Here is a 12,029-nt window from a genome sequence, read left to right on the forward strand (position 1 = left end):
GGATAAAATTAAGTTTCACAACTAAAGCCTAAGGTTTAAGGGAAAGAGAGGAATTTTGTCAACAGAAGAAAAAATTTGGGAAGTGAGAGAATGTGTGTAAATCCATGTGGAGACCTGTGGCATTTCAAGTTCTCACTTGGAAAAAATTGAGGATTCCTTGAGGCAAGATGGGAAAATTTGGGCATGATTTGTGGAACTGCTTTTATAGAGAGTTAAAAAATACACTGAAGTTATATATATGTATATATAGAATTAAATTTGAAGGGAGTTATATTTGGTTATTTTGAAATTAATTTAATTTTTGGTCTTTTAACTACTGTTTTCTGCCTTGGGTTTCTTTGCAGAGGAATTTCTGAAGACAGTCAAGTCCATTGTGATTTATGTGGCAGTGAAGGCCAAGTACTTTGCAGTGAGGAGGACCTACTTACTTTGGGGAAATCAATGGAGCACATCAGTCTGCAGCACACTTCCTGCCTTAATGGTCTTAAGCTCGATCAATACTTGAAATTTAACTTCACCATTAGTCTGTGGGCAGTGTGTGCTTTGCAGCCTTTCCTCCATCAACCTCAAATATATGACAAGACCTATTACAGATGGAGCTAGTTACACTTTCCTGCTTGGTTTTGGATCTTCTTTAAGTCTTGTCCACTGGCATGTTTTAAGGATGTAAAATGTGTTTTGCTGTAGACCAAGTTATGATTTAAACCTTGAAATTACCTGGTCAGAGGAGGGGATGTTGGACAAATGCACAAAATCTATAGCATGGTTATTTATCATTTCTTCTTCCTAAAAAATTTCCCATCAAGAGGTAGTTCAATAGCCTCTCCAACATCTTAGCATTTCTGGCACTAACTGTGGCTTTCTTTTGACAGATTCTCTCACCATGGCACAGGTAGAGAAACGAGGGGGTTTGCTCCGGAAATCTTCAGCCTCCAAAAAACCATTGAAGGAAAAAGTGGTGCTGATGTATGATGAGATCTTCATGGTAAGGCCTGGAGCTCTGACATTTTTCACAGATTGACTCCTTAGTTTCTTGTTCCAAAATGAGAATTAATCTCACCTCTGCCTCCTACTGTCTAGTTCTTCAGAGGGAAAAAGAGAACAACGGTGAGAGTAAGCTCTCTCGTAGAAATTATGATCATGTGTTAATTAATATAGATTGTTATTATGTTGTTCTTATAGATTGTTGCCTCTAGCTGGATAAAACAATTGAAAGAGGATGGCTGTTTCTGAATATATTTAAGAGTTGTCTTCCTTATGATTTGACTTAAGGACCTTTCTATCCTAGATGTCCCTTGAAGTTCCCTTTGGCCCTAGAATTCTATGGTCCAGATATTTTAAAAAGATGCACTGTTACATTCTGTCTCAAGTTGTTAGTGGATAGAACAATTGCTTAGTTAGATTGTCTCATCCTCCAACTCTATGAGATGACTAAGGAATTATTAGCAATTAGATTGGGGATTTTTTTGGGTCTTCAGAACTGTATTGACCATGGTCTAGGCCGGTGTTGTAAAATATAACCTATCATGGAAGTTTAGAGTAATTAGATACCCTGCATATGTACTTAATTTCTGAAATCTTGGTCATAAGTAGTACATGTAAACATGTAAAACATGTTCTTCTTGTAAAAGGAGTTGCATATCTTGTGTAATTCTGTGGACTTTCTTTCCTAAAAGGAGAACAGTGATAATATTTACCCTACCTGGCTCACCGGGCTGTTGTATTTCGTGTATGTGAATGGGCTTGAAAACTGAGCACCCATAAAAGTACAGTGGGGATGTATCAGAATATAACTGGTTCTTCACTTCTCGTTAAGAAGAGGAAGATTTGAGGGAGATTCTTTGAGTTATTTAACTTCTGGTACAGGGAATATGTATCCATGTACAATGTCTTCCATTTGGGGAACCCCCCAAAAATTGTTCCCCGTTACAGCTGTTTGGAATGACCAAGCATTTTCAGAGTTAATTGTGAGAGGTAAGATGGACCCTATGAAAGACATGTAGTGACTCTTTCAAATGTGTTCTTAATGCTTTGGTGTTAGCTGGGTATACTGAATCTACTTATCTTCTGGTTTCAGACAGAGGACCCTAGTAAGTGCAGTCCTCGGTTTTGGGAGGAGCTCTTCCTCATGAAGGTAAGACTTGGTGGCCTCTGTGGATTTTCCTGGTAACTGAGATTGCCTTCACATATGTTCTAGGCGCTACACTAAAAATGTACTCAGGCCCTTATTGTTTCCATGTTAGGTGAATTTAGAATACCTGGAAGGCAAGTTGGAATCTCTTGATGGTGAGGAGTTAATGAAAATCAAGGACAATATTAATTGCTTATTTCAACACTGCATCCAGGCTCTGGGAGAGGAACATCCAATTCGAGTGGTTAATGCATTGCAGGTACATGGCTGGGAGACTGGGGAAGTCTTGTTTATAAACTGTAATACATCTATTGGAACTTGAGGAACCTAAAATTACCCTTAAGCTTGAGGCTTTTTTTCCCTTTATTTCTTTAACCAAACATCTATGCTATATTTGATTTAGCTATCTTCCTGGTTAAGCAAATGGACACCTATAGGAGTAATCTTGTCCATTTGTATAATTTGATCTAATGCCAAGGTGGATTGTTTGACAGAATTTTTATTATTACTTGAAGGAAAGTAAAAGAGAGAAGAAACTCCAGAAAGGATGCTTAGTCTACAGCAAAAATCATAAGACTTTCTTAATTAAATAAATATTGTTTTCTTATATAAACAGTATTTTCTCACTAGACCAAGAGTTCTTATTCTGAGGTTTCAGAAGGTCCTTGACTCCCTGTAGTTTTATGTAATATTTTATGTGTATATGTACATTATGTGTATATGTACATTTTTTTGGAGAGAGGGCTTTCATCAGATTCTCAAAAGGGTCGGTAACTCTTGTTTTTAGAATCATTGTTCTTAATGCTAAGTGGCATTATCATGCGGAAGATTCATGAATAATTATTTCTTGAATTACTGTTATGCCTAACACTGAGCTGGTGGGATACATTATAGTCTTCTTGAGGGTAAAGATGGTTTTATTCAATACTTCGTTCCTGGTGTGTACATTAGTGCCTGGCAGGTAGCATTCTAGAAGTAAATTTTTTTTGAAAGAATAAGGGGCAAAATTTCTAAAGTTTATAGTTTAGTAGCTCCAGTGTAGCCTAGATTGAGCTGAGTACCTAGGGTAGTGATTGACAAGCTTAGAATATGAAGAAGTCATGACAGTATAAAGAATTTTATTGGAACTTTTGATAGATCGGGTTTAAGTTTCTAACTTACAAGTTGGGCAGATCAGTTTGTGACCTCCAATTTTCTCATTTGTAGAATGTAGAAATTATCTTTTGAGCTGATGCCCCAGAAAGAAGGACCATGTTTATCCTGTATCTTTCTTAACTTTTGGACAGTAAATTCTATATTTGGAGCATCATAGTTGTCAGGACCTCTTCATTGCAAATTGAAATGAAAGTTGGAAATTGTACTTCCTGTAATTACAGTGACTTGCTGTGGGGGCATGAATTGTAAACTTTTTAGTTCAGTGGAAATATATTGACATTAAGTCACTTGGTGAACCATAGAATTATAGTATGTATTGTAATAATTGATATTTATTGAGCTTTAACAAAGTTAAGTTCCAGGCTATTCCAGGAATTTTAACACAGTTCCAAGGACTATTCTAAGTGCTTTACAGTATTAATTCACATAGTCTTCACATCATCCTTATGAGATTAATGCTATTATTATCCCATTGTATAGATGAGAAAAATGAAGCACTGAAAAGTTAACTTATTTGTCCAGGCTCACACAGTTAGGAAGTAGTGGATGGGGATTGTAATGAATTTTTAAGATTTAAATTGATCAGTTGTTATCATACAGGGTCTTCTATAGTTATTAAAAATAATTACTAAAGGTGATAAGCTATTATGTAAATTCTAAAATTAATTTTAAATAAGGGAAAGCTCTATCAACCCTATGATTCAAGCTCAAAAATGGTTTCTTATTTTTGAAAATCACCTTCCAATCTTTGTCTGCAGTGTTATTTTTAAAAAGAGGATGGCCAGAAAAGAATAAAAAAGATGACAGTTTCAGATGCTATTCGTCTTTTAATTTCTAGATTTTGCACATATTAAGACCCTGACTGCATTCTGGAGCTCAGAGCATAGAGCAGTTGATTGTCAGCTATATGAAGAGAAGGTTCTGAGGTTGTAGTGTGAGGCTACTGATCCAATGCCCTTCGCATTTTGAGACTTTCTTTCTAGAAAGAATTCTTTCTCTCATCTCTGCAGACCTTGTGTGCACTCATTCGAGGAGTCCATCAAAAGAATAAGTCTACCTCTGGGTTTGACATTATCAACATGCTGATGGGCTTTGACAAGGCGGAGCTGTGCATGAAGGTGAGGCATAAGCTGCAGATGTGCCTGTGGGTGTCTGCTTCTGACAGCTGTTGAGGAATACCATCTGCAGACAGTTAAATGTTCTAGACATTTAACTCAGATAGACATAGATGATTGAATTGGCCTTGAATTTGGATATTTTTACAGATTTGGTTTATCCTTTAATAAAGGAAAATTTGAAGTTCAGATTTGTATTGAGGCTTCCTTTCCATGTAGGATAAAGACTGAGCAGCTTGTGATTTACATCATGATCATACATTCTTAAAAGCATGTAAGAATTTAAATAGAAGGTAACAAATTAATACACAAGGATACTTTAGTTCTAAACTTTTAAGTTTTCTTATTTAACACAGTGACTTTATCAGAATTTTCGTTTCTACTGTTTGATGCCTTTTGAGAAATAGTGTTATCAGTATGTAATTCACACGTCATACAGTTCATCCTTTTATGGTGTATAACCAGTAGTTTTTAGTATATTCATGGAGTTGCACAACCATCACCACTGTTAATTCAGAACATTTTCATCACCCCAAAAAGAAAACATGTGCCCATTATCAGTCATTCCCTATTTTTTCTTCTCTGCAGCCTCTGGCAACCATTAATATGTTTTATATCTCGATAGGTTCACCTCGACTGTACTTTTCATATAAATGGAATAATATGTAGTCTTTTGTGTCTGGCTTCTTTCACTTAGCATAATGTTTTCAAGGTTCATCCATGTTGTAGCATGTACTTCATTCCTTTTTTTTGCTGCTTAGTATTCTACTGTATGAAAGTATCATATTATTTTACTTATCCATTCGTCAGTTGATAGACATTTGAGATGTTTCAGCATTTTGGCTGCTATGAATAATGCTGCTATGAAGTGCATGTAAATGTGGACATATGTTTTTAATCCTCTTAGGTATATACCTAGGAGTAGAATTGCTGGATCATACGGTAATTCTATGCTTAACATTTTGAGGAGATTCCAAACTATTTATTGAAGTGGCGATACCATTTTACATTTTCCCCAGCAGTGTGTATGTGTTTTTGTGTGTGTGTGTGAAATATCTATTCAAATTCTTTGCCCATTTGTAGGTTGAATTATTTGTCTTTTTATTGTTGGTAAGAGTTCTTTACATATTTTGGGTACACATCCCTTATCAGATATCTGATTTGTAATACTGTCACTATCTTGAATGAATGTTGTTCACATGAACTTTGAAGAACTCGTATTCTCTCATTCACTAAATTTAAAATAAATCTCTATGTGAAAGAATGGGGTTCCCTAGTGGCTCAGATGGTAAAGAATCCACCTGCAACCTGGAAGACCTGGGTTTGATCCCTGGGTTGGGAAGATCCCCTGGAGGAGGGCTTGGCAACCCACTCCAGTGTTTTTGCCTGGAGAATCCCCATGGACGGAGGAGCCTGGCGGACTACAAAGAGTAGTCTTTGTGACCCTGGGGTCACAAAGAGTCAGACACAACTGAGTGACTAAGCACAGCACAACACATGCAAAAGAATCCTTATAGTGAATAGATGATTTTTAAAAAGTTATGAATATGCAATTAGTGTACAAAGATTTAGTACCTGGAGTCTTTTTTTTTTTTGGCCGTACTGCGTGGCATATGGGATCTTAGTGCCTTGTCTAGGGATTGAACCTTTGTCTCCTGCATTGGAAGTGTGGAGTCTTAACCACTGAACTGCCTGCATTCTTTTGACAAACATTTATTAGGCTCCTGTGTGCCAGGCACTGGGGATGCAAGGCAAATCCGACATGGCAACCATCCTCAGAAAACTGTTAGATTAGTTTTCATTTTTCTCCCTTCCTCCAGACCTAACATCTTTAAATCTGTCATCCACACTGACAACAGAGTGATGTATCTTAACAGTCAAATCTTGGTTAAAACCCTGCATTAGTTTCCTATCACTGAAAGGGTAAAGACCAAACTTCCTTATTAGCCTTATATAACTTTTATGATCTTCTTTCTATTTATTTCTCAAATTGCATCTCTCATCACTATGCCTCACCCTTCCATAATAACAAACTGCTTGTATTCCAGCTGCACACCCAGGACCGTTTTCATTCCTTGTGTGTTTGATCATGCTGATGTCTGTCTAGAATTCCTTTCCTCCTGAAGTTTTAATTAATTCCTACTGATTTTTCAAAGTACAACCTGTCCCTTAAGAGTCCTGAAATAGGTAACATCACAGCTAATTCCTTTCCTCCATATGTATATCTGTCATAGTAATCATTAAGTTAAAACTGTTTACTTATTTTTCTGTCCTATTAGACTAAAAATGCCTTGAGAGCAAAGGTCATTGTCTTATTTTTTAATTTTCTTTGAAAACACAAAATTTGGCACATAGAATCTACATATTTGTTGAATTGAAGTGGCTTATTTTGAATATTCACTCAACCTTCCAGCATGCTAAATCTGTAGTCTCCATTCATTTTCCTATGTAAAAAGTTTCTTTTTTTCTTCTTTCTGTTGTAGTATCTAAGGGTTTCATCTTTTGACTATATTTGGTATGACAGCTGGTTGTTAGTACAAGTGATAAGCTCTAATCACTTCGTTAGTAGACTTGACCAGGATTAATATGGGCCAACTTTGTTGGATAGTGCACATGGCCAGTGAATAGCTACTAGTGATATTATCTTTGTTATTTGTTCAGTGTGCCTGCATCAAGTGATATGCTTTCTTTATCAAATAATGAAACATACTTATTTAACTATTTTTATTAACCTTTAACTTAACCATTTGTTTTTAAAAATTTATTTAATAGAATTTCATTTTATTTAGGTTATTATTTTTAATTTGTAAATATATTATTTAATCATTATTAATCTTTGAAAAATTTACTTCATTCTTAAAGGTTTGTATGAGGGTGATAGTCTGCAAACATTCATTTGGTAGAATAGTGAATTCTTTATTATTATGTGCAGTTGTACTAAAGCATTTTCCTCAAAATAGCTAGACTTAGAAGTCTTCCTTTTCTTCATCTAATCGTGCAAGGCCTAGGCCTCAGGCAATGATATGGTTGCTTCATTTAACGTTACTCACTTTACCCTGTGTAACATAACCCAGAATATGGCAAAGACACAGTGGAAATGTTATTTGTTATGGTTTAATACTTAATGGGTCTCTTTGTCAGAATCTCATGGAGAGTTTGGATTCATTGCTTTGTGCAGAAGGTTCTGAAAGTCTGAAGAGCTTATGTCTGAAACTTCTCCTCTGCTTAGTGACAGTAAGTGACCCATCTATATGTTTCTTTGTCAAGGGTGAGAATCAACAGCAGGGGCAAATTTGAACTCTTGAGCCCAAAGTTAGAAAGAAAAAGAGAAATATCTTTACTGGGCTTTTACATCACTCGGCTATGTTTGTGTAGAAGGAAGTTAGTTGTATGGACTTCTGCTTCCTAAAAGTTGCTCGTTGGAGAAACTGATGACATTTTTAACCTGTACCAGTCCTGGAGAAGTACTCTCTTCTGTATTGCCCTTCTCATCAGGTCTCATTTGGAAATAATTTTTGTGATTCTGAATATTTTTATTTGTTCTGACCTTGATTTTATACCTGGAAGCTGGACTGTACCTTCTAGGATGTTATTCATTAATTTCAGGTGGTTTCCTTTCCCTTCACTCTCTTGAAGACTTGTGGATCATAAAGTACTTTCTGTGCATTTGGGAAACGAAACCCAAGAAAATTAGGCAAATGCTTGTGTGAGGGTATAAGAGAAACAATGAGAAGGTCAAAAATTTAGAAAGTTTTAATTTGCTAACTTGTTACCCTTCTAGTGTCTTGTCTCTTCAGGCTCTGGTGGCTTTGGGGATGCTTATGAAAGATCTACTAAATATTTAGTAGAATGTTTTAACACTTCTGTTTGTCTTAGATACTAGGTGAGGAGATACACCTGAGATATCAGTGTCTTAGTATAGACTTTAAATAGCCTTTTATTGTATTCAGGTGACAGATAACATCAGCCAGAACACTATCTTGGAATATGTAATGATCAACAGCATATTTGAAGCAATTTTACAGGTAGGTCAGTTCCCTTGTTACCTTTTTCTTTTTTGGATATATTGCTTCCCCAAGCACTCTCACTGTTGGTGGTTCTGGTTACAGATACTCTCCCACCCGCCAAGTCGTAGGGAACATGGGTATGATGCTGTCGTCCTCTTGGCTTTGCTAGTGAACTATAGAAAATACGAGGTGAGTCTCTTAATGGACAGCTGCTGTTTTTCTATAATCTTCCTAAATGTGACAACTCCTAGTAATTTTGTTTAATGTAGAAGACATTTTCTTGGTAAATGGTATATAGATTAATTTTGATAAATTAAATTCTAAAAGTCCTATGTTAGACTCCTGAGGTAGAGGTTATAGCTGTTTAAAGGAATCCTGTGGTGTAACTTCCAATAAAGTAAGTAAATCTTTCTTAATGTAGTGGTTCCCAAACCCAGCTTATCATTAGAATTACCAGGAATTTTTTTTAAAAAGATGTTTCTGGGTCATACTCTTTATTTATTTATTTGTTTAGCCATACAGTATGGCATGCAGGATCTTAGTTCCCCGACCAGGGATCAGACCCATGCCCCCACCCAGTGGAAGTGCAGAGTCTTAACCACTGGTCCACCAGGGGAGTTCTGGGGCCTTACTCTTTGCACACCAAATCAGAATCTCTTAGGGGATGGGACCTGGGTATCTTTTTTTAAAGATCTCCTATTGAATGTGATGCTCAGGGGATTGCGAACCACTGACCTAATGCATCTATTTTGAAATATTCAACTTATATATTAGTTTTCCATAATGCACTCAGGCCACTTGTATAAATATCACTGTTGGTCTGGGGACTCTCTGATTTTGATGGAAGTTGAAGACAGAGCCTTATCCATATTAATATTGGAGTTCTTTTTGCCATTGAATTAGGGACAGATTTATAGGTTTTGAGATGAAGAGCTGAACTCAAAGATTTACACTTGGGTTGGTCATTTACTTGATTCCCCTCAAAAGGCAGAATACACTGAAAAGAAAGGGGACCATTTAGGGAAGGCCAGAGCCTCATTGGGGGTTGCTTTGCAGGAGCAGGGAGTACTTGGTACTGGGTCCTGGACACTAGGACTACTTTACTGAGGCCAGAAATCAGAAGCTGCATTGAGGCAACTTGACTTTCTTTATTTAATAAGTAGCAATACTATGCGGAGAAGGCAATGGCACCCCACTCCAGTACTCTTGCCTGGAAAATCCTGTGGACGGAGGAGCCTGGTAGGCTACAGTCCATGAGGTCGCTAAGAGTCGGACACGACTGAGCGATTTCACTTTCACTTTTCACTTTCATGCATTGGAGAAGGAAATGGCAACCCACTCCAGTGTTCTTGCCTGGAGAATCCCAGGGACTGTGGAGCCTGATGGGCTGCCGTCTATGGGGTCGCACAGAGTCAGACACGACTGAAGTGACTTAGCAGCAGCAGCAGCAGCAATGCTATGACATTCTCATTCCCTGGTGGCTCAGAGGGTAAAGTGTCTGCCTTCAATGTGGAAGACCTGGGTTCAATCCCTGTGTGGGGAAGATCCCCTGGAGAGGGAAATGGCAACCCCTTCCAGTATTCTTGCCTGGAAAACCCCATGGGTGGAGAAGCCTGGTGGGCTACAGTCCATGGAGTCACAAAGAGTCAGACACGACTGAGCGACTTCACTTTCACCTTCTTTCAATACTATGACAAATGGGCCAACTGGAGGGAATATTTTCATTTTTGAGCTTCTGGATCTTCACTTAGCGATTTTTGATATGATTACTTGCCATGTTAAAAGTGATGGGTAACATAAAATATGGAGCTTATTCTTACAAAGAGGGATTTGAAAGAAGGGATTCTGTGAGAAAGGAATACTTAAAGAGGGACTGGAATATGGAGCAATGTTAATGTTTTATAAACTCCAGGAGCTGATTGTTTTCTTTGTCTCAGAGGAACTGATGAATGGTGTACGGAGCTACTAATAAATAAGTAATTTATCACCTACACCTGTTTTGCTGGTGATCTGGAAGGGCCAGCATGGTAGCCATTTTGATCTCTGTCATGTGTAATTGCCTCTGGGGCCTTATTACAACAGCAAGAAAAATAGCTGAGGAAAAATGCTGAAGGTAGTTAAAGAGAGTTGAGTTATGTGTGATATTAAAGCACCATCATCAGTAATGAATATTTTCAGAACATTCTGCTGGATGCAGGCCACTCTGAGACCAGTGGCTTGGCTTCTCTGAATGTGAACAGAACCCTGGTTCAGCCCAGTAAGACTTTCTGAAATGTCAGCTTGAAAAATTGGACATGGCCATGGAGCTGGAGAAAATCATATTTCTAGAGTGAGGTATGCATCTCTGGTCTGTCAGAAACCCCAGAAGAATTAATATAGTAGATGAGGGCAAGCTGGTAGGCATAATTTATCTGGGCTTTGCGGCTTTTGATATAAGTCACTCACCAGAAACCATTAAGGAAACCTGGTGACCATGGAGCAGGAACGTTTTTGACAGGAGTGTGAGGAATTTCCAGATGAACACAGCAAAACCAAAAGCTGGAGAAGTTTTATGCAAAATACAAGAGGGTGTGCTCGGGAGAACAACATTTTAGTTACCAGCACATTTGGTCCCATGACTAATGGGGTAAGCTGTAACCTTTCCAGAAAGGTGCAGAGGGTGCCAGAGAGGCTCCGTGTCCAGCTAAATACAGAGAAGACAAATTAGGTGTTGAACTTAAGGAATGAGAGTAGTTCTTCCTCACTTCATTTTAGTCACTTAATCTTAAGAGATTAGAAGATCAGGTTGGGAGGGGAAAGATGTAGGGAAGAGCAATGAAATTTTTTAAGTATGGTTTCAGTTCAGTTCAGTAACTCAGTCTTGTGCCACTCTTTGTGACCCCATGAATCACAGCACGCCAGGCCTCCCTGTCCATCACCAACTCCCAGAGTTCACTCAGACTCACGTCCATCGAGTCAGTGATGCCATCCAGCCCTCTCATCCTCTGTTGTCCCCGTCTCCTCCCGCCCCCAATCCCTCCCAGCATCAGAGTCTTTTCCAATGAGTTCTTAGAATCAACTCTAAGTATGGTTTAGATCAAATAAATGCTGGACTCTATTAGAGTGATTCTGTGAAGTTTGTAATTCTGACTTGCTGATGAAAAGTAGATTGTCTTGAGTTTTAAAACATGACCAGCACAATAGGTATATAGTGTTAAGGAAAATCAGTGTCTGCTGGGATAGAAATTTTCACAGCTTTAAGATCTTGGCCTTCTGGGTTGGCTAAGTCTTCTGAAATGAAGTGACTCAGCCCCCAACTGCTGCCCTGAACATGATGTTTCCTAGATACTACAAAATTGTTTATTATGTCTGGTTTTAAGTTGTTCTTTCTCTTTTTTCCTTACAGAGCTTGTTTTGAATGTGATAAAAATGTCAGGAGAAAAAATATAGCTACCAATAATTGAGTCCTTATTATATGCCAGATACTGTGCTGAGGATTTAACTTGATTTAAATTTTGTAGCAGCCCCAAGGAAGGAAATATTATTCCCCATTTTACAGATGAAAAAAATTGAGCTTAGGTTTATTAACATGCCTACCTCATCACAATTAATAACTGAAGGAGCTGGAAGTTAAACCCTTGA

At 37.7% G+C, this 12,029-nt stretch overlaps 1 protein-coding gene across 3 annotated transcripts in view; it reads left to right on the plus strand.

The window, feature by feature from the left end:
- Positions 1-12,029, plus strand: part of ARMH3 (armadillo like helical domain containing 3) — a 181,447-nt gene that overhangs the window by 12,141 nt on the left and 157,277 nt on the right. For 2 of the 3 annotated variants that reach the window (XM_005888075.2, XM_070363368.1), the window contains exons 2-8: positions 873-985; positions 2,078-2,134; positions 2,244-2,390; positions 4,297-4,404; positions 7,543-7,635; positions 8,352-8,426; positions 8,511-8,597. In XM_005888075.2, the coding sequence (XP_005888137.1) occupies positions 884-985; positions 2,078-2,134; positions 2,244-2,390; positions 4,297-4,404; positions 7,543-7,635; positions 8,352-8,426; positions 8,511-8,597 (669 nt within the window). In that variant the 5' untranslated portion in view covers positions 873-883. The remainder of the gene's footprint in view (positions 1-872; positions 986-2,077; positions 2,135-2,243; positions 2,391-4,296; positions 4,405-7,542; positions 7,636-8,351; positions 8,427-8,510; positions 8,598-12,029) is intronic. The other variant, XM_070363369.1, reaches the window with a different exon arrangement.

Source organism: Bos mutus, chromosome 26, assembly GCF_027580195.1.
Source record: "Bos mutus isolate GX-2022 chromosome 26, NWIPB_WYAK_1.1, whole genome shotgun sequence".
NCBI lineage: Eukaryota > Metazoa > Chordata > Mammalia > Artiodactyla > Bovidae > Bos > Bos mutus.